A 23,785-nucleotide genomic window follows, 5' to 3' on the forward strand; every position below is an offset into this window, starting at 1 on the left:
AGGGATACAGAATCACCACATACTGAATATCTGAATTTGTCTTTCTCTCAAGGCCTTGAAAAATTGAAGTTCAACGCTAAACCTGACTTGGAGGAAGTAGATAGTGGTAAAAATAAAAATGTAAATGAACAAAAAGCAAAGTCTATATTTTGGCTCATGAAAATTAAAGTCTAAGAAGTTTTAAATAAAACCTCAAAAACCTGTATCTGCCTGTGGTCTTGCTTTCATGACCATCTTCTATTATTTATAAAGTAATATCATCTAAGGTACTAGGTATTATGGCTTGTATTGTGCTGGTGCTCTTTGTGGGTAGATTTCTGGGGTTTCTTTTTCTTTTCAAATAATCAGCAATGTGTCTGTTGATACTATCTGAAGGTATCATGTGAACTTAAAACTAAAATGAAAATACCAAGTCAAGAAAAAAATCAAGAAGGCCCATAAGGTGCTATACAACCTTGCTCACCTAACAGAATTATCTAATTTTCAAACTCATGTATTCTCTTAAAGCCCACATGAAATGGAAGAACAATGAATTTTATTATGGGGTAATACTTTAACCTAAACTGGAATAAGATTTAACTTCTGAAAGGGAGGTTTCTGAAGCTTTATATACCATTGTGATATAAATACCACTTTTAAACCCGTGGTTTGATAGAGCAATATAGCTAAAAGGTTGACAGAAGAAAGAAAATTGGGCAGCTTAAAAAAGAAAATGAACTAAAAAGTTTTCAGAAACTTAAATGTAAACTGAAAACATCAATGTGAACTAGTGACTTAAAAAATATTTAAAATGATTTTTCTTTACCCTGTCCCTAAAGGGGCCAAAACAGCCTCTGGTATCATCCTGCCTAAAAACAGTACTCCTCTACACCCCCGATTTTGGTATCTAGTACTATTTCTCACAGAAATGAACCAATGCTGCCAGGATGGTAGCTGATTCCAAGTCTTGGAGCAGGGGCCAAAACCAAAGTCAGTCGAAACAATATTACCAAGAAGCAAAGATGCCTTCCAAGATGTTCACGCTAGCTCTAAGAAGGGAAAAGAACCCTGGCAGGCCCACTGATGAGCCTGCCAGGGTCATGAGATTTTGAGCCTTTAGTCATCATCACCTCCACAACTAATTAAATGAAATTAGCTGAGACGAAATAAGGCATAAATCCATAAGTCCATGATGATACGAAGAGAGGCATGCAGAAGATTCTAATAATGTTTACAGAAAATGCATTCTACTGATCTACCCACTCAAGTTTTAATCAACAACGAAGAATATAATTAGATTTTTTTCTTTTCGTGTGTAAAACTAATAGTATCAGCCAATTGTGATTGACATCTATTTTACTAAAAGAAGTCAAGATCTCTCGGTGCCTCTTGAAAAGGATAAAATTTACATATGGAACATGTAATTGTCATTTGCTGTTTTAACTTTGCTATCAAGGACACTATGTATCAAGGGTACAACCCATCTTAAATGTGGTAATGGGATTATGACTGTATCTCACCATGACCAGTTGTTTCTGTCCCAAGCAGGTTATAAGAGGACATGCAATCTAAAATTTAAACAAATATATTTTATAAAACCTTACTTTCAAAAAAAAATTTTTACTTATTTAAAAAGTTTGTTTCTAGGTGTTTATTTAGAAAGATGTGTTAGATCTTTCTGTATCTTATTCCTTTCAAAGCAGAAAAAGAAATAAATTGTTTTCGTTTCTTTGCTTTTGTTTATTTTTCTAAAGTAGAGCTAAGGAGGAAACAGTTTCTCTCCCTCTACTTTATTTTTTTAAAATTTTTATCTTATTTTGGATTATAGTTGATTAATAATGTTGTGTTAGTTTCAGGTGTACAGCAGAGTGATTCAGTTATACATATACATGTATCTATTCTTTTTCAAATTCTTTTCCCATTTAGGTTATTACAGAGTATTGAGCAGAGTTCCCTGTGCTATACAGTAGGCCCTTGTTGGTTACCTATTTTAAATATAGCAGTGTGTACATGTCAGTCCCAAACTCCCAATCCATCCCTCCCCCCACCCTTCCCCCCTGGTAACCATAAATTCGTTCTCTAAGTCTGCAAGTCTGTTTCTGTTTTGTAAGTAAGCTTGTTCATATCATTTTCTTTTAAATTCCGCATGTAACTGATATCATATGATATTTGTCTTTCTCTTTCTGACTTACTTTGCTTAGTATGATAATCTCCAGGTCCATCCATGTTGCTGCAAATGGTATCATTCTTTTCAATGGCTGAGCAATATTCCATTGTATATATGTACCACATCTTCTTTTTCCATTCAACTCTCCCTCTGCTTTCAATGCCATTCATTGTCCATTATTGTCTAGTCCATTATTAGGGCTCTAGTACATCTACTCTCGTACTCTTGCTGACAAAGGCACCCAGGATCAAGCAAGAGAAGGGGATGTCTTACTTGACATCAATCTTAAAGTTTTGATATGTCTAGTTTTTATTAGCGGTATGTGACTACTATTCATAGATTTCACAAATCCCTCTTGAATCCACATAAAAAATTTATGCCTACACCATTACTTGAAATTAATTAAGTCCCATAATTATCTTCTTTTTATTTGTCCTAAACTTATCCTAATCTTATCAAAGGTTGCCTGTCTTTCTAGAATACTAGAATTTCTTGAGCAAGCCTGTGCTCAGCTTAACCAGGGTCTTTTAAGATTAAAGGCCATTGATCCTTTTGGCCTAAACTCCTTCATCAGGCCTGCCATCTCTTCCCTCAGTCTAGTGGATCTTCTCTGGCTAGTCTTTAGTTCCATTATGTCCCTTCTAAGATGTGATTGCCAAAACTGCACATAGGACTCCTGGTGAGGAAACACCACAGATCTACATAAGGTAAGATAACCATCGGTTTGTCTTCGGTAACTCTCAATGGTGCGCAATGTTATGGTCGGATTTTTATCATTATCAGAGTCCTAAGCTGCTGTTCTCTATACCCATAATAATTAACAAGTGTCTTTTCTGAGTTACAGTTCTAAATTATTTAGAACTATTTTAGATTCCTTTTAAACATTTCATTGCCTGGACTTCCCTGGTGGTGCAGTGGTTAAGAATCTGCCTGCCAATGCAGGGGACATGGGTTTGAGCCCTGGTCCAGGAAGATCCCACATGCCACGGAGCAACTAAGCCCATGCACCACGACTACTAAGCCTATGCTCCACGACTACTAAGCCTATGCTCTAGAGCCTGTGAGCCACAAATATTGAGCCCGTGTGCCACAACTACTGAAGCCCATGCACCTAGAGCCCATGCTCCACAACAAGAGAAGCCACCGCAATAAGAAGCCCACGCACCGCAACGAAGAGCAGCCCCCGCTCACCACAACTAGAGAAAGCCTGCGTCCAGCAACGAAGACCAAACGCAGCCAAAAATAAATAAATAAAAATTAAAACAAACAAACAAAAACCATTTCATTGCCTATTTTAAAACCAGTCTACAACTTTTCCTGTTGTTAGGAACACAAATTTTTAAGACCTTCTTGTTATCTAGATCTAGCATTTGTGGCTCTTCTCTCTCTGAAAGATTTTTCATAAGTTATTTCTCCAGTTCTATATAAAGATGTTAAGTAATTCCAGTCCTAGCATTGATCTCAAAGACCTCACCAACCATTTACACTTCTTTATCTATGAAATCACCCTTAAATCCCTACACTTTGTTTCCTCTTTCCAGATCCCTTCTCCTTCTTCCAATTCTATAGTTATTCAGCAGATCACTCATTAATTCAAGAAATAGTTACTGGCATCTACTCAGTGGTAGGCACAATAATAGGTGTTAGGAATACGATGATGAAAACATAAGGTCCCTGCCTTAAAGAATTTCAGGCTATGCTACATTCACTGGTGCATCTTTATTTACTTGCCTATATTACTCCTTAGAAACACTAGTCAGGCACAATTCCTTTTTTCATAAATCATTTGTTTTTCCCCTAAAAGAACATTATTTATGTTCTTGATTGTAGAATTCAATGAATTACCCATGCAAGGATGAAACTGAGTCACTTGTACATTCTCAAATCTTTTTAGGTCTGCACTGCCCAATTCAGTAGCCATTAGTCCCATGTGGCTAATTTTAAATTAATTACAATGAAATGAGATTAAAAATTCAGTTCCTCAGTTTCACTAGCTACATTTCAAGTGCTTAATAGCCACATGTGGCTACTGGCTACCATATTGGGCAGCACAGATTTAGACCATTTCTATCATCACAGAAAGTTTTATTAGACAGTACTTTTTAGACAGTTCTTATGTAAGGGGTCACACAGTGGTCACATAAAAAAACAGGTTACACATTTTGGCAAACAATCACTGTCTTCCTCAATACTCATGTGATGCCACCTAGCACTAGAATAAGTTACTTTCTTTTTGTCATTGAGGTCTAAACTAAAATACTGACCTCTATGGAATACGGTTTTCATTGTAACATAAGACAAAATAATCACTCCTTTTTATGCCTTCTGAGTAACAGAATATATGACTGGGAATGTATAATGAAAGTACCTAAGTAATAGCAATAATGCAATAAATAATCAATTCAACATGGGAAACATCTTAAAGAATCTTACCCTCCTTCACTTTCCGCTTCCTCTGAACTATTACTTGTTGCTGAACTCTGAACTGTGACAAGCCTTCTTTTTCTAGCTCTGTGCTGAGGACTTATCTTGTGAACAGTTATCTTCCCTCCAAGTTCGCGTTGGATATATTCCTCCAGCTTTGGAATGGCTTCTTTAAGAACTCTGATTTCCTCTTTGAGTTCTTCCATATTTGTCAGTAATTCATTTAACTTCTCCAATATCTGAAGTTGCCTTCCTTGAAAGATCGCTGTTGTTCCTTGGCCATTAGGCATTTCATCTTGCAAAGGCATCAAATCAGGTGAATTACCCAGAGAAAGAAATTTAGGTAAATCCATTGCTGTCCTTGGTTTACGAACCTTGTGGTACCACAGAAGCAGCAAGCTGATTCCAGTAGTTCCCACCATGATGCCAAGTATCATTTCTTTGTTTGTGGAACGAGGCATTTCCTGGTTTTTGTTTCTAAAATTAAAAGTATAAATGTAAATGAACATTGTTTCTGTCTTTCCCAAGACAAAAATATTAGGGCTTTTTCAATCAACAAAAACCAAGTCTACCTCATCACAAAAATATTTAATAACACTTGATAAATCACAAACTAAAATAAACTACGAGTAATTGCCTCTGTAATGTATGTGGCTGAGTAGAAATACTACCTTTATGGATATTATTGACAACCAGTGTAAAGTATCAACTTTAATTCAGAATTTGTACTCTACTTCTGATCTGAAATTTACTCTTTACCATATATTTTTAAAGGGTATGGTAGAGGTAAAAGCATCATTATAAATTTCTGAGAAAAACTATTTAAGAATTCAAATTATGCTTAACTGTGTCTGAACCTTTTATTTGTATAAAATTAACTAGTGTGCTAATGTCTGGGTTTTATCTAATCTTTAAGGAAAGCCCAAGAAAAAGCTCTTCCTTGGCATCTAGTTAACATTTTGTACTCCAATTTAGAGTGATAAACATTTTTAAATGGGCTTTGAGATATAAAATATACAAAGAGTTTTGGCAAGTTTGTAACCACCTCATCCCTTTTATTCAACATGGAAAGCAGAGATGCTAATGTATGTGCAGGCTTTACTCCTTTCTTCTTCCGACCTGGAATTCTTCTGCTTCTTACATTTCTATTTCTGTCTGAGGTCTTAATGTTTTTATTTTCTTTCAAAAGTTCACTTATTTTTAAAGTAACAAAAAAGTAATTTCTCTGACTCCTTTCTCCTTCTGAACTTTCACCATTTTGCATCAAAGACCCAAGCTTTAGGCTACATGGGCCTAAGCTTCCATATAAACTTATAAACTTCCATATAAACATAAACTTGTTGCATATAAACTTAGCTACTTTGACAAAATGCACCATAATCCTTCTTTACTTCATCCCCTCTTCACTAGTTTTATTGCTTATCGCTGTTCTTAAAGAAGGCCACTAAAGGAAAACAATAATATAAATCCCCCTTTCTTTCTGAGACTTTAAAATGGCAATGAGTATATAAATACAATGATAAACTTTTGTAATGAGAGTAAAATACAATAAGGCTTTTACACAGACTTTGAAGTTTACAAAATTGTTTTCCCATCAATTTTCCCTATTTTATAAACAGGTAAACACCTGTATTAAATTTTGTTTGCAACTTGGGAGAAATGATACAAATAATGGTAAACTGTCTGTTACAGGAAATTAAATTTGCAAATATTTCGGTTTGTTTTTCCTGACACTTTCTCAAGGAGCAAATTATTATAGCACTGCCACCCTTAATCCCTGATAAACGGGAAACAAAGAGGAAAGTACTATGATCTCCCCAGGTTTCCAGTTGGACGCAATTTCTGGGCTATGGCACAGGGAAGGGAAAACCAAACAGAGCCTGGTAATCTCACTGAGTTGAACAGAGATCAGAGTTCAGAGAAACTGAAGCACCCAGAATTTGTGCCCACTTAGTACTGAAGATGAGGGACTTATGCAGCGAAAGAGTTCCAGAAATATGCATAGGGCGGCTTCCCTGGTGGTGCAGTGGTTGAGAGTCCGCCTGCCAATGCAGGAGACATGGGTTTGAGCCCTGGTCCAGGAGGATCCCACATGCCACAGAGCAACTAGGCCTGTGTGCCACAACTGCTGAGCCTGCGCTCTAGAGCCCGTGAGCCACAACTACTGAAGCCCAGGTGCCTAGAGCCCGTGCTCCACAAGAAGAGAAGCCACCGCAATGAGAAGCCCACACACCGTGACAAAGAGTAGCCCCGGCTCGCCACAACTGGAGAAAGCCCGCGCGCAGCAACAAAGACCCAACACAGCCAAAAATAAATAAATAAATAAATTTTAAAAAAATGCATAGGGCTATTCTTGAGTCTTTTTTTTTTTTTAATTTTTAAAAATTTTTATTTATTTATTTATTTCAGCTGCGCCAGGTCTTAGTTGCAGCACGCGGGATCTTGGTTGTGGCATGCAGGATCTTTAGTTGTGGCATGTGAGATCATTAGTTGCGGCATGTGGTGTCCTTTTAGTTGTGGCCTATGGAATCTTTAGTTGCGACATGCAAACTCTTGGTTGTGGCATGCATGTGGGATCTAGTTCCCTGACCAAGGATTGAACCCGGGCCCCCTGCATTGGGAATGCAGAGTCTTAGCCACTGGACCACCAGGGAAGTCCCTCTCCTTGCATCTTTAATTGAATACCAATCTGTACATGCATAGAGTGAAACCCCACTGAGCCAGGCAAAAAACAATTTCAAGGGAAAGAACAATTACCAGGGATCTGTAAGCTGAACTATTCCTAAAGATTACACAGAACTGGTAAGTGTTCAAGTGTTTACCATCCAGAGTGTAGAGTGTGTATGAGTTACTTGCGACTTTCAGTAGAGGCTTCAGAAGGGTAATGGCTTGCTAATGCAGCTAAATTAACACTAGAGTTAAGGCTATTTAGACCTGCTCTAAAATAGATTAAAAATGAGCCTTCAAAGGATCAAACTGATTCACAAGTAATTTAACTGCCTTCAGTAGAAAGTCCAACACTCTTTATAGGAATAGAAAAAATCCAGAACTCAACAACATAAAATCACAATGTTGACCATCTAATCAAAAATTACTAGACATGTAAAAAAGCAGGAAAATGACAGAGGTGATATAATTAGCAGATAAGGGTTTTAAAACAACTATTACAGGTATTTACGTCCATTATTTAATAAATATTAAAAATATGCTAAAGGAAAACATAAACATGAGGAAAGTTATAGAAGGCATTAAGCAGAACCAAATAGAACCTCTAAAGATAAAAAGTAAAATAACTGAAATAAAATTTTACTAAATGAGATTAACAGCAGAGAAACACTACAGGAAAAAAAAATATCAGTAAACCCAAAGACATAGCAATAGAAACCATCTGCTATAGACTAAATATCTGTGTCCCCCCAAATTCATATGTTGAAATCCTAATCCCCAAGGTGATAGTATTGGATGGAGTCCCTTTAGGAGGCAGAGCCCTCATAAATAGGATTAGGGCCCTTATAAAGAGACCCCAGAGAGATCCCTTGTTCCTTCCACCACATAAAGTTACAGCAAGAAGGTGCCAGCTATGAACCAGGAAGCAGGCCCCCACAAGACAGTGAATCTGCCAGTGCCTTGATCTTGGATTTCTTAGCCTCCAGAATGATGAGAAATAAATTTCTGTTGTAGATAAGCCAAGAGTCTACAAGATTTTGTTATAGCAGTCCAAATGGACTAAGACATCATCCAAAATGAAGCACACAGATTTTTTAAAAAGACTAAAAAACAAACAAACAAAAAACCAAGTAGAGCCTACAGGGTAATATCAAGCAGTCTAAAACACATATAGTTAAAGGGAAGAAAAGGAGGGGTAACAAAAAATATTTGAAGGAAAAATGGCCAAAAAAATTCCAAGTTGGACAAAATCTATAAACCCAGAGATCCAAGAAGGTCAACATAATCCAAGAAGAATAAATTAAGAAAACCAAACCATGGCAAAACATTATTAAAATGCTGAAAACCAGTGATAAAGAAATCTGAAGAGCAGCCAGTGATGGGAAAAAAAGACATATTATGTACAGAAAAAAAAAGATAAGATTACAGCAGACACTGTCTCCAAGGCATCACCTCAGAAACTATTCAAGCAAGAAAACAACAGAGTGACATCTTTAAAGTGCTGAAAGAAACTGTCAACTTGCATTTCTACACCCAGTAAAATATTTTTCAAAAATGAGGGTAAAATAATGAATTTTTTAAACAAAGAAAAGTTGAGAGAATCCATTACCAGCAGCCATTCACTACAAGAAATGCTAACAGAGGTTCTCCAGGCAGAAGGAAAATAATAACCCATAGAAACTTGAATCTATACAAAGGATGAAGAGCACCAGTAGTGGCAAACATGTGGCAAAATATAAAAGTCATTTTTCTCATTTTAAGATTTATTCATAAAATATTTGCTTATTACAGCAAAAATGACAATAACATATCATGAGGTTTTTACCATATGTAGAAGTAAGAAAGTAGGACAACAATAGCCCAAAGGATGGGAAGGGAAAAAGAGAATATACTGTTGTAAGGGTCCTAAGTTATAAAGCAGTGTTATAATAAAGATCCACAGTTGTCACAGCAAAGGAAACCATAAAAAAGACGAAAAGACAACCTCCAGAATGGGAGAAAATATTTGCAAACGAAGCCACTGACAAAGGATTAAGCTCCAAAATATACAAACAGCTCATAGAGCTCAATATTAAAAAAACAAACAACCCAATCCAAAAATGGGCAGAAGACCTAAGCAGACATTTCTCCAAAGAAGACATACTGATGGCTAACAGGCACATGAAAAGATCCTCAACATCAGTGATCATTAGAGAAATGCAAATCAAAACCACAATGAGGTATCACCTCACACCGGTCAGAATGGTCATCATCAAAAAATCTACAAACAATAAATGCTGGAGAGGGTGTGGAGGAAAGGGAACCTTCTTACACTGTTGGTGGGAATGTAAATTGATACAGCCACTATGGAGAACAGTATGGAGGTTCCTTAAATAGCTAAAAATAGAACTACCATATTGAAATATGACTTCAGAACTGAGAAAATCAACTGGGAAAAAAACTAAAATCAGTGGAGGAGGTATTTGTTTTAAATAATCACAATTAGAGAATAATAGCTCAAGCTATGTTTGAGTTTTATATCAGTATAAAATGAATGTGCTTCTAAGCCAATAATTTGTAAAATGCCACTCATTAAAAATAGTAGTAGAGAAGAGTAATACATCAGAACACCTGCTTGCCTGCAGTATAATTTCAAAGGTTATATTATATTACATCATTTACATAACTTTAATACATTTAATTATCACATTAGTAGTAGACACTTGCACTTTAGTATAAAAACACAGTAATTTAAAAATATATTGACTAGGGAATTCCCTAGTGGTCCAGTGGTTAGGACTCAGCGCTTTCACTGCTGGGGCCCTGGTCAATCCCTGGTCAGGGAAGTAAGATCCCATGGCAGAAAGAAAGAAAGAAAGAAGGAGAGAGAGAGGGAGGGAGAGAGAGAAGGAAGGAAGGAAGGAAGGAAGGAAGGAAGGAAGGAAGGAAGGAAGGAAGGAAGAAAGAAAGATTGATTCTTGGTTTAAAAAAAAAAAGTATATATATATAGACTAGATAATCAGATACGAAGTATTATTCCTGTCACATTTCAATTTGTAAGGTGCTAATAATAATGTAAAATAATAGACATTATTTTATTATAAATTATTGGCATCTAAAATTAATGGGTAATACATAATTAAAGGTTGTTTGCAGAGAAGAGAATTAAGAATTCTGCTGAAATAGTAAATCATCAAAATGTTGACTCTACTGAAATTTCTGCATTAAAATTCGTTTGTAGAACCTGTCATAAAACATTAACTTCAGAAAACATTTAATTTTCATGTTCTAGTTTTAATTAAAATTAATTTTTAGAAATGGAAATTATGCTTTACCAAGTTACTTACAATGCTTTCAGCAATATTTAGCATATATATTCACTTAATTCATCAGCTGATTAGTAGGGGGAAATACATAAAATATAGAACTCTGATAAACTCGGAAGATGGATGAAAAGTTTTGCAAGGGTAAAGGCACAGTATGGGCTATAATCGAACCTGAGTTTTAAGTTTCCCAAGGGAATTGCTCTGAGACCTTGAATTAGCGATTAGATTCTCCACAGCGACCTGGATAACTTGATACTTTCTAAGTGATTTCTAATACTCATATTTCTTTCGGTTTTCTTTTTTTTTCCTATTTTATAATTTCTTTTTCATTTAGGGCTCCCTGATGTTTGGCTTATTTGCAAATGTTTGTCCCACTGAAAATCTAGCCTTCATTCTGTGTAAAATAAGTGGAGAATCTGATCAAAACAAAGCAAAACAAAACAAAAACGTCTGCTTAAGTTTCAAAGGTAAGAAAGACCCAGGGAGCCCAGGTGAGAAGCGAGCAAGTGTCTCCGGCAAAAACTCATCGGGGTTCGCAGGGACCCGCCGGGCCGAGGCAGCACGCTGCCCGCTCCCCACGCACCCCACGCCGGGCGCCCGCGCGGAAATACTGGCGACCTCCGGGGTTGAAACTTCCCAGGCACCGGCTGGGCGAGGGTTGCGCCAGGGTAAACTTCTACAAGCCAGCTCTGCCGCCCGGAGGAGGACGCCCCCCACGCTTGCGGCCGCCTAAAGGACGCCCGCACGACCCGGAAGTGCGGTGGCCGCCGCCGGAAGTGCTGCCTCGATCCTCGGCCGCGTCCCACCCTGGACAGCCGAGATGCCCACTGCCTACCTGCGCAGCACCAGTTCTCGCCGCGCCGGTCTCTGTGCTGTCGGACACCGGGGACCTGCCGACGGGGCGGCTGGGAGCGAAGCGGCGGGCGGACAGTAGTCCCAGAGCTAGCGGGTCCAGAGGTCCGGCGCCGCGGCCGTCTCGTCCTGACCCAGATAGCTGAGGCGCCGGGGGAGGAGCCCGCGCCGCTCGCCCCGCGGTTCCCGCCTCTTCCCGCCGGGCGGTCAACTCACCGGGGCGGGCGACCTGAGCACCTTTTACAAACGGAGACAAGTGCGCTCCGCCGGGCGCCTCGGCCAGCACCGGACTTTGCCGCCCGGGTGCCGCCTCCCTCAGAGCTCGTCTCCCCGCCTCGACCACCGCGCCCTGGCTCAGGGCCAGCGCGCCCGGCCCGGCGGGAGGCTCGGCGCGCGCTTCCTGCCTCCAGCGCGCTTTCTCCCATCACTGCCGCTCCCGAAACCCACCCTCCCTTCGGTTCTTTCCCGCCCCAAACCCACCCCCCTGCCCTAGTTTCACCCTTCTTCTGTGCCCCTTTCTATACACAGCCTTGAACCCTACGTACGACGGAGTCAAACGCGGACGTCTTGCATCAATTACTAATCAAGTTATCCTAGGTTCACTTTAACTCACTTTCTCTTTTAATGAGCTAAATCCCCAGCCTCGCCGTCCACCCCTCAACCCCACCACCATTCAGAGTTGCCTTTAGGCGGAAACCACTATCTTCTCGATGCTTAACATTCGAGATTTTACCCAGCTTCGCTTTCTGTGGTTTGTAGAATGAAAATAAAATTCTGCCAAATGAACTCTTAAAAACTGCACATTCACTCCCTTCTGTATTGTCCTCACTTTGAGCTTTAAATTTAGGCTTGCAGGAAACAGCCTTGAGTACTAAATTCCCTACCAATGTGCTGAATGGAATTAAAAACGGATGCATTCCTATTTATCAAAAAACAAAACAAGCAAAAGAACTCCTCTAAAGAATCAGAAGGCTAATTTCACAATCCATACCAAACTATTTACTAATGGAGATTCTACAGGATCTTTAAGACTATAAAATGTTTTTTGAGCTTTAAGCAAGCTGCATTGAAGAATAAGTAAGCCTAGCCACGTCATTTTATTAAAACTAAGTTATATTTTGGAAGGCAGCAGACTAATACTTAGCCTCTAAGATTTGAAACTATAAAGCACTCCTAAGAACCACTTTCTTTCACACTTTGTTATGGTTTACAAAGATATTACAATATAATGCTAATGTTTGCTTTATTTAAACAATACAACATAATATAATCCTGTCTGGCAGGGTGATCTCTTTTAATGAGATTTCTTTCCAGAAGAAACTTTACTGTCTCTTCAATAACACTTAAAAGACGCTTGAAGCACCTTGAGATTTAAGCTTGTCCAGAAGGAGTCCGCTGAGTTGTTCACGGCTGCATCCTCAGCACACAGCAGAGAAGAGGTCTGCAATAAAAATGTGGAGGGTGGGCTGAGAACAGGGCCTTACCAACCCTCTGCTCCAAAAGAAAGATGTCAGCTGGTACTGACTTGTTCTTCAAGTTCAGGGAGTGGGGTAAAATAGCTGGACTCTTTCTGTATGCCTATGTAACTAACACCTGTTCCCCTTGATTCTGTTTCTTGATCAGTAAAAATTATCTGCGAGGTAGAAACTCACAGAGCGGTGGTCATTGATCTTTGGTAAAGTTAAAACTAAAAAGTAGAGAGGAGCTATATTCTCCAGGCGCTGTTGTAGGGATGACATAAAAAAGAAGGAATGATTCTACCTATCGCTACTAGGAATGTGGTCTCAAAGGAATATCTGAAGGGGAAAAACAAATCACTAGGAATCTCAAAGATGCTGTTTGTCATGGACTGAATGTTTGTGTTCCTCCAAAATTCATTATATTTAAGGCTTAATCTCCAGTGTGATGGTATTTGGAGGTGAGACCTTTGGGAAATAACTAGGTTATGAGGCTGGAGCCCTCTAGAATGGGATGAATGCCCTTATAAGAAGAGACCAGAGCTCTTTCTTTTTCTACCATGTGAGGATACAATGAGAAGCCAGCTGTCTGCAACCCAGAAGAGGACCCTCACCAGAACCCAACCCTTCTGGCACTATGATCTCTGATTTCCTGCCTCCAGAACCATGAGAAATAAATGTTTGCTATTTAAGCCAGCCATTCTATGGTAATTTTCTATGGTAATTTTGGACACTTGTATTCATCACAACTAGCACAGCATTACAGTCAGCTGACAGCTCTGATGTACAGGCACTTCACAATTTGTCCTCACCTGCTTTTCCAGCTTTTCTCTACCATTTTCACCAGACATCAATCCTTCACTTCACCTATAGGCAAACTACCTTATTTTCTTTCCATAAATCACACGTTTCCCCAGTCTCTGTGTTTAGACTGCTCTCTGTGTCTGGAATACCCTACCCTTTGCCACCTGTCAAAAAACAATTCATCCAGTTTAATCTGTTTCCCTTGAGCAGCTACTCCACACATTCTCCTCCTCCCCCAAAGAAGAATTCCTCCAGGCCCCGCCAAAACTCTGCAGAAGGATAAGGAGTTTCCATGAGTAGAAACCCCCTCCCTGCTGGTTTTCTGCACCCCGCTCTCATGTACACTATCATTACCGCTTGGTCAGTGACTGTGGTGCCCTTGAGCTGAACATCTTCAAGGCAAGGATGTACTTCTCTTTGTATCCCCAGCGCCTGGCACAGTGCACATACTCTATATATTAGATAAATAGTTGAAAAAAATTCTTTGAAAGTATATGTACACTCAAGAGGAAAGCATTAAGAAATCTGCCGTCCTTTATATGGTAGGAACATGAGAAGTGTGTGTCAAGTGTATGTTGGAGAGGGGGGTTTGTTTTATTTTTATTTCTTGGCTTTTATCTACGTGGTTTATATCCAGGAAGAAATTGAATGACAAAGCTGGTGGAGGAAGGAGCCATCCAAGCATAACTGAAGCTCCAAATTGCCCAAATTAGGTCTGTAAACTGGAGGGAGAACCAACAGCCACAGCAAAAAGATCGATTAACTCTTATACTCAGTTCCTGCTTCATTCTTTATATGAATTATCTTATTCCATCTTCCCAACAGTCTACTGAGGTAAATTACATTACAGGTGAGGGTTTGCTGCCTGTGATGGAACATTGGAAGGGGACTCTTCATAGCACCTTTTGTAAGTACATCATAGCACTTCTCAAGTGATCGTGTTCTGTCTGCATCTCCTACTTCAGTTACTTGGGGTTCAGCCTTCTCTGCTCCCTCTATGGGAACTGAACCTCCAGACAGAGCACTTATCGCATGGAGGGCTTCCTTGTAGGGGTCTGCCATTATCTCTAAACCACAGGGTATAAAATTATGGTGGGTCTATCATGTTCATTGTAGGCTAGGAATAGAGTTTGGGGAAAAATAATCCTGTGTCTAAAATTAACAGTTTTGGGCTTATTTTAATTTTAGGGGATCCTTAGAACATAAGAAGATTATTCCCAAAATTTCTGAAAAGATACCTATGACTAAATTGGATCTTCCAAGGGAAAAATGCCTTCTTTGAGAAAGGTATGAGGATAAGTTTATTAACTATTTCCACAAGACTAAGCAATTAGTATAATAAATTATTAATCACATGAATACAATAAAATAATTGACCCAATATTCCTGTACTGAACGAATCTTAAATGGTATTTTAAAAAGACATGTATAAAAGAGGTGAGAAACAATATTTATGTAATATAATTTAGCAATTCAATGTTGAATCAATTTGTTAAAAATATAACTACCTCATTAAAGTATAGAATTCTTATAAGAAACTTTTTGTTTTGTTAGAAAAATTAAGTTTTTATTCAATGTCATGTTCAGAAAGGCATATACATTGCCTGATTGATACTAACCTTGGTCAATGATTATCAGCAGTTTTTCCATGACACATAAAGATAGGAATGAAGATTCTTCAGATATTCCAGGAGATTTTGTAAGTCACATTCTTACACTGAGTTTCTGAAGTCAACCTGTTAACAGCTTTGGATATTCTCTAAAATGGAACTCAACAAAGTCATAGCAGAAAGTCACTTTACCCCTCCCTTCTGCATTCTTTCTTCATCTTGAGAGAAAATGTTCAGGGATATCTTTGACAGTATGTGTGTCAGCTTTATAAGTCAAGGTCAGTTTCATTGTTTGTGGCAGATTGAAAAAAAAGTCAAATGTTGGTCAGTTAGACAAAATATTGTTACAATATATGCATGTATAAGTTAGTTAAAATAACTGAATAGTTTTAATTATATATAAAAATTAGAAAAAAAGATTTCATTTAGGACTTGGATGGCAAGTCAATTTTGTGTAAGGTTCTCCTGGGAAAAAAATTGGAGTTAGCAGTTTTCCAGACCCACTGTCCTCAGACTATCCAAAGAAAAGTTATTTTCCCCTAGGAACAATATCTTTCTAGAAATTGTTCAGTAGATAGAGGCAGCCTCTTGGTATGCAAATCAGTCTATAAAGATGGTCACTCTTCTGATGCAATAAAGGCACATTAATTAATCAACTGTTGTTAAAACTTTTTCCATTTCATAAAAGTTGTATTCCTATCTTTATAACTAAGACATATATTTGGACTCTCATTGAGAGAAGTGAATCTAGAAAGAGATGAAATTCACCACTATAATGATTTTAGAAGAAAGCTTGTCTCATAAAGCAAGTGACCAAGCCATTTGTAGTGTAATAGAAAATAATTGTGGTTTGTTCAGAACTGAGAACGTATCTTATCATAAAGTCATGCTATATAAATCGTGGTTTGTTTCCTAAGTAACCCCATAAAATCCTTCGTAATCCATAGGATAATATGCTCTATGGTTTTCAGCTGAATTCTAACTCAGAACTGCTGATGTCAGGAAATCATCTATCTGTGCTATGGCCTTGGCTGCTTCCACTTAAAAAAAAAAAAAAAAAGTAACCTTGACCTTGCCAGCTGCAGCAGCTGATAACTGTCCAATGAAAAGAGAGACCCATCCTCCAGCTGCGACATCTGCTTACCAGCTAATGCAAAAAACTCCTACCACCAGCCACAGCCTCTGCCAGGTTTCTAGCAATAAAGGAACTACCCATTCAGCCATGGGGCTCTTTGACTTCTTCACATGAAGCAGAACAGCCCTTCCAATCCTCCTTAAAACAAAAAAAAGACAATTCTGACAGTAACGACATTTACTTTCTCTCTTGGTAACAGAAACCTCCCATTTCTCAAACAGAAGGGTACTGAGAGGAACTTTTCTTCTGGACTTAATGACATTGTACAGGAAACACAATTCAGGAGGTGTCTGTATTTCATAAATGAAAGACTGTTAACAAACTAATATGAATAATTTAGTTATTTACATACGGACATTTTACAGAGTGAAAATAGCTTCAAAAATTTTCATAAAGCATTTAATTGTGAGACTCCAACTTTAGACATAAAGGCACTTCCAGTATTTTCCTCTGCTAAGTATTTGCTATTATGGAGACATGACCATAATTAGGTATCATGATTTTCTCCTCTTTTTAAGAAGTAGAATCTGTAAAGATCTTTCATCAAAATAATTTATTGCTACTGTGGCTTAAGTTATGGCTTAAAAGGCATCAAACATCTAAGTAAAAAATGAAAATGAGAGAGAGAGAGAGAGAGAGAGAGAGGGAGAAGTAAGAGAGAGAGAGAGAGGGAGAAGTAAGAAAATAGTTCCTTTTCTTTCAACCCGCTTCTCCAGTGTCTTCCGACAGGTGCACCCCTGGCCCTGGGGCCTGTTTGGCAGCTCTCAGCTCACGTGTCCTAGCAAGCCTTCAAGAGATGAGATGAGGCAATGATCACATGAGCAGCACCTGTTCTTTCTTTCTTGGCCAACGGGTTTAGTGCTGTCACCCAGATTAATCATTCGTGTCACAGTCGTTCTCTGCTCGCCAAATTCCTTCGCTCCCACCAGTTAATTCTCAGGATGCGGATAACCAGTGAGCCCAATCAAAGATTTCATGCACGAGGTATGAGAATGCTTTCTGCCTCCTTTTATCAGACACATAACACTTTGCAATCATGGGGCACTTGGGAGCATTCAAAGTGCGTCCACGTGTTTGTGTTATTGTCACCCCAACCTCTGAGATGGACAGAGCATGGATTTTCATTTTCACCTCGCAGAAGAGGAAATAAGCTCTCAGCGATTAAGTCACACAGTAAATAGAAACTCAGCGCTCTGGGCTTTCCTGGTGGCGCAGTGGTTAGGAATCCGCCTGCCAATGCAGGGCACACGGGTTCGAGCCCTGGTCTGGGAAGATCCCACATGCCGCGGAGCAACTAAGCCCGTGCGCCACAACTACTGAGCCTGCGCTCTAGAGCCCACGCACCACAACTACTGCAGCCCATGCACCCAGAGCCCGTGCTCCGCAACAAGAGAAGCCACTGCAATGAGAAGCCCGTGCACCGCAACGAAGAGTAGCCCCCACTCTCCACAACTAGAGAAAGCCTGCGCGCAGCAACAAGCACCCAACACAGCCAATAAATAAATACATTAATTAATTAAATTAAAAAAAAAAAAGCTAAGTGCTCCTCACTTATGATGGAGGGCTCTTTCTTGCCTCTCCTGCTGAAGCCTAGTTGCTAGTGTGCATTTCTGCTGTGTGTTGGCTGGGCAGTGAGAGCTAGTGTAGGCTCAGACAATGAGTGTGCAGAAGGGTAAGGCAGTATTAGTTTATGTTTAATGCACAAAATAATAATAAGTTCACTGAAGTTTCCCCCTTGTGCATTACTTATTTTACTTATAGGGAAAGAAAACTTTAAAATATTAAAGAATAAAAATGCTACCCCTTAAGCTGGGACGAAGTGAGAAGGTGGCATGGACATATATACACTACCAAATGTAAAATAGCTAGCTAGTGGGAAGCAGCCGCATAGCACAGGGAGATCAGCTCATTGCTTTGTGTCCACCTAGAGGGGTGGGATAGGGAGGGTGGGAGGGAGACGCAAGAGGGAGGAGATATGGGGATATATGTATATGTATAGCTGATTCACTTTGTTATACAGCAGAAACTAACACACCATTGTAAAGTAATTATACTTCAATAAAGATGTTAAAAAAGAAATGCTACCCTTTATTACTAAGTGACTAGCAAAATACTGGATGCTGTTTCATAGTTTTTTTTTATGAAATGTCTTCCAAGTCTTAACCTTAAAGATGATAAAGCATGTTCATTATCTTCATCTAGCAATGATTTCCAGTTTCCTTAAGATTATTTCCAGTCCAGTGCTTTTGTGGAAATCACAACTTGTTAGATCTTTGCTATAAGGTTCTGTAGTGTGTTTGTAAATTCATAGACTTAAAATTAGAAGGGATTTAGGGAGGTCACTTAGGTGACATCTAAAGGAGTATTTCTAGGGTTCTACATATAAAGTCAGAGGCCTTGTTGGGGGTGGGTATGCTTGTGACCTTTATTAGCACAGCTTGGGGGAAAATCGGTTGCACTTTACCCAGATAGAGCAAGCACTTACACTTTCAAATGAAAGCTTGGGATAACTGACAAGGATGATGTAAGTTTGCAGGTTCAAAACACTCGAGCAATTGGAAATTTACTTTTCAAAACATTGCCTCAATTTCTAACAACCGTTCTCACAAAAAGGAGGGCCTTTTGAAGTATATCTCAGGAATAAAAGAGTGATAAAATTTGGCAGCTTTTGAACTTTTGTGATAACCAGAAAAGATAAGGCAGGCTCACATTCACTACGTGAATCGCTGGGAAACCATTCTCATGATTCCAACTCAAAGAGAATGTGCCTCTCAGTACTTTTTGATTATCTTGAACACTATGGTTTTATTAGACTTATTAGACTGGGTTTCTGCGATCATCAGTTAGATCATTGAAGAAAATCACACAGGGGATAAATTCATTAAGAGTTGTTGTAGGAAAAGGAAAATGTAAAGAATGAAAATCTAGGTGGAGATGGGATCACAAAAAAATAGTACAGAGGCCACATACTCTGTCCACACGTATTATATGTTTACAATATCTAAATATCCATGATAGTAAGGCTTTTATTTGATCTGTCATGGTACTATGCAAAAGCCACGTAAAAGCACTGCAAACAGAGAAACCCATATCAGGAGCGGAACTAGAATTGGAAGCAAGGCACTAAGAGGATGGTACTGAGAGGATAGAGCCTTCTCTTGTTGGACATAAACAACTCACGGAACATCTAACTCAGAATAAGACACTGCAACACAAAATGCCAAACATACGTCTCTCTTGCTAAATGAGTAACTGCTAATTCTTTACTAGTTACAGTTTTATCTTACCTCTAGTTTGCCCTCCTTGTATGTGAAATTTATTAAGATACCCTTCCTAGAATTGCTCCCTCTTTCTGACAATGCACACTCTAGAGCATTCCTTATACCCTCCCGAAAATTACCCAACCCAAACCCAAATCCTATATGTTCATTCTAATAACGTCTTTTGAGACACCTCACCATCAACTCCAGGTGTGCTCCTGGTGGTCTTTGGCTGGAGAGCATTGACAGTTAAATTATTAAATTCTTTAAATATCAATAGGTAGGTAAAATTTTTTTGTACTGGAATTCTTGGGTCAAAGGGATAAATGTTTGAAATTGTGATTAATATTGCCTAATTGTCCTCCAAATAATATTCAGTTTTAAATGCTTACCAGCAGTTTTTCTATCAGTTGTTAGCCTTTTCTTATGGTTGTGCAAGATTTTCTTTGTTACAATAACACTGGTTACAATAAACCAGACACTCTTCTAAGTGTTTTCCATGTTATAAACAAACTCTTGTTAATCGTCATACCAAACCTGTGATGTAAGTTCTATTATTCCCATTTTACAGATGAGAAAACTGCTGTGATTAGAGGTTATGCAGTTTGTACAAGGTCACATGGCTGGGAAGTGCTCGAGCTGATATTTGAACCAAGCAGTGTGAGTACAGAGCCCCTGCTTATAGCCACGATGTCATGGTACTTTATTGCAGTAATGGTAAATGAGCAGCGTCCACATGAAGAAAAGGTTAAAGCCCTAGTGAGAGACATAAAAATAGGCTGGAATAAATGAAAAGCCATGCTATATTCCTGGATATAAAGATTTACTATTTTACAGATGTTATGTTTCCTCACTTTAATCCACAAAATTTCAACTCAAAACAGGCCATTCTGGAGTATTTTACAAAATTATTTTAATGTTCAACTGGAAGAACAAAATGTATGAACAATCAAAAAAAAAAAAAACAACTCTGAACAATAATAATGAAATTAGACCATCTCTACCAATTATTAACATTTACTATAAAATGGATACAACAGCAGAGAACCAGTGCAGGAATAACGTAATTAGCCCTGACCATGGGCTTTTCACCTCAACCTAGTGACAATTTTGACCCCCAGGCGAAATTTGGCCATTTCTGGAGACACTTTGGTTGTTATGACTGGGGAGAAGTTATTAACATGTAGGAGGCACCGGACAGGGAAGCTGCCAAACTTCTTTCAATGTTCAAGATGGCTCTCCGTAACAAAGAATTATCATTTCCGAGTGTCGCAGTGCTGAGGTTGAGGAATTCTGCCCTAGATGAATTTTAGGAGTAGGAGGCTGTGTCATAACCCCTGAAATCACATCATTTAGGCACCTATTTAAATTTGTCTTTACATCTAGAGTCACTTACTACTGGATCCTGTTGATGGAAACCATTTCCTGATTTCTTTCTGAAGACTTTATATAAACATATTCCATAGACGTCTTTGGGGGTCTTGAAAGGAAAAAGGCATGTTCATGTGACTTAAAAGATTTTGCTACAAGTCGATGAACTGAGGCTGTCTGTTTATAACCTATGCTACATCCAAGGGTCCTCTGTGCACCTACTATGTACCTGGCAAGGCTCTGGAGTCTGGCAAGACACACGGGGTGACTCAGGGCAATGACATTCTCATGGGGGAGACACGACAGACAAACCAGCAACTCTAAAATATGCTGGCAGAGCTAATGGCTATGGTAAGCTGAAATAGGGGAACGTGACAGAGGGGCAAGTTTAGACTGGATGGTTAGAGAAAACCTTATGAGGAGGAAGGCTCCAAGCTGAGATCCAAGCGAAGGACAATACAAACAGAGGGAACAGCTGGGCAAAGGCGTTTAGCTGGGGATGAGCTTGGCATGCTAGATGAACAAGTAGAAGGCTGGTGTAGCTGCACCACAGTGATGGAGAGACAGTGATACAGGATGGGACCGGAGGTGCAGGCTGGGACCACATGCTAGAGACCATATAAGACATTTGGCTTTCATTCTAAGTATAATGGGACGCAGGAGAGTGCAAGGATCTGGTTTTCATTTTTAAAGAATTGGCCTGGATACTCTGAGCATGGAGTAGAGGACAAATGTAGAAGCAGAGAGCCCAGCTGGGAGGGGTTTCAGTTCATCCAGTGGAGAGGCGATGGTGGTGTGGACAGGGGAAGTAACAGGTGACGTGGAGAGAAAGTGTGCTGGGATTTGGGCGTGGCTGGGAAGACTCATACCAGGTCTGGCAGAGTCCTAAAATTCAAATAATGATGTGTCTTCCCAACCTGTGGGACTTACTGCTTCTAAGTTCAGTGGTTAGAGTACTTTCTCTTCCACCTTTGAATTCTGCATATGTAGGAAATTTCACTGGTGAAAGTCACATGCTCACCATTAGCAGTTGTAAGTCTCTAGATAAAGGATGGTGATACTAGAAGGGAGGGGGTGCATAAGGGTGGTATCAAAGAATGTATTTGATATTTTGTGGGTTTGTTTGGCCACATGCTCTAAATGTAATAAGCTCTGAGAATTTCTGCCTGAAGGAGAAAAGTGGAAAATACCTGTCACTCAGGAATGCTTTCAGCCACAGGTAACAGCAATAAAATAATCCAACTAACAGTAGCTTTAAAAAAAAAAAAAAAAAAAAGCAAGTGGTTGCTGGCATTGATTCACCAGTCAATGATGCCATCAAAGGCCAGACTCTATCTTTCTGCGCTATCATCCACAACATTGGCTCTTGGTCCTAATGCTTGATTTGCTCAAGATGGGAAGAAGGGAGAGAGAGGCATGGTACCAGTTATCAGGAAAGAAAAGCTGTCTCAGAAATCCTCATGAAACTTATGATTGTAACTCATTGGCTGGAAATGGAACACATAGACATTTCTAGTTGAAAGAAAAGCCAGGAAAGGGGATTTTCTGACCTCCAGAGTGGAAGAATGGAAGAGTGAAGGAGATTGTGAGTGGTTTTGGGTTAATCAGCCAACGGGGTCTGCCACTCTGACCAAGTGGGAGGTGGAGTGTGTAACCCAGATCCAGAAGCGGAACTCTGCAGTACACAGCAGGGGATCTAAAGTCCTGCTGTACGTACTGGCTGTTTTCTCAGTCTCTCCCTTGTCTTGGTACAATACTATCTTAATGTTTCATGTCAAATGATAACATATTAATGCAATTATTGAGAGATCTCTTGCACTGAAGAGTTTTTAAGCAATATCATTGTCTCTTCAATCACATATCCTAATTTTTAGGTGCAATTTAATGCTCGATTTTCATACACTATGGATCCTAAGAATATCTTCATATGAACTGACGAGTGCTGGCAAACTCAGGCAAGATTTCCTTCTGAAATAAGAATTCTTATGTATTCTGTGGTTTATGTAAAAGCCTATGGTTTGAGATGCCTTCAGCAGGATGGAAGAATTGGACAAGAAGAAAAAGAACAGGAAAACATAGTAACCAGGTGGTGAGCACTTTTAAAGATGAGAGCTCTCAGGAATATTGTCTTGAGGGTGTTATAGAAGGTAAATGCAATTAAGCTGTAAGGAAAGAAATTGGGCCTGGGCAGTATGGTTTTTGCAAAAGAGGGGAAATATAATCTTTAAAACTAGAAAGTTAAAACATTAGGAATCATTAAATGTAAACTAAAATTTATTTTTTATCTTTAAATGTTTAAAATAATTGTAATGAATATCTAATCATAGTGTCTGGATTCTCATCTGCCTGATTTTCCCTGTCCAATTTTTCTAGATCCAAAGAATCACAGCAGGAAAATTAGAATACAAACTAAAACATTTTTATTCCATCTTCAGAGCTTATAGGACTTAGTTCTGCCATGACTTAATGTATTGCTTGGATATCTCTGGCTGCAAGTAACAGAAAACCAACATGAAATACCTTAAACACTCAAGATTTTTATTATCTCACATTTTAAAAAGTCTGGAGGTTAGACTGATTCAGCATCCTAACACTATCATTAGGAGCCCAGACACTTTCCATATTTCCGTGCTGCTACCCACAGCATATTGACTTTCATCCTAGGCTTGTATCCTCATGGTTGCAAGATGGCTGCCACATCTCTAGGACTCATGCCCTCTCACAACTGCCTCCAAAGGCAGGAGAGAAGATGGA

At 39.0% G+C, this 23,785-nt stretch overlaps 1 protein-coding gene across 2 annotated transcripts in view; it reads right to left on the reverse strand.

Annotated features, from left to right (window-relative positions):
• Window positions 1-12,746, reverse strand: part of RMDN2 (regulator of microtubule dynamics 2) — a 93,988-nt gene extending 81,242 nt beyond the window's left edge. The window contains exons 1-2 of one of the 2 annotated variants that reach the window (XM_082356086.1): window positions 11,378-12,746; window positions 4,580-5,047 (exon numbers count right to left, since the gene is read on the reverse strand). In XM_082356086.1, the coding sequence (XP_082212212.1) occupies window positions 4,580-5,031 (452 nt within the window). In that variant the 5' untranslated portion in view covers window positions 5,032-5,047; window positions 11,378-12,746. The remainder of the gene's footprint in view (window positions 1-4,579; window positions 5,048-11,377) is intronic. The other variant, XM_082356087.1, reaches the window with a different exon arrangement.
• Window positions 12,747-23,785: the final 11,039 nt, after the last annotated feature.

The sequence above is a fragment of the Balaenoptera borealis genome (genome assembly GCF_965194805.1).
Source record: "Balaenoptera borealis genome assembly, chromosome: 15".
NCBI classification, from domain to species: domain Eukaryota; kingdom Metazoa; phylum Chordata; class Mammalia; order Artiodactyla; family Balaenopteridae; genus Balaenoptera; species Balaenoptera borealis.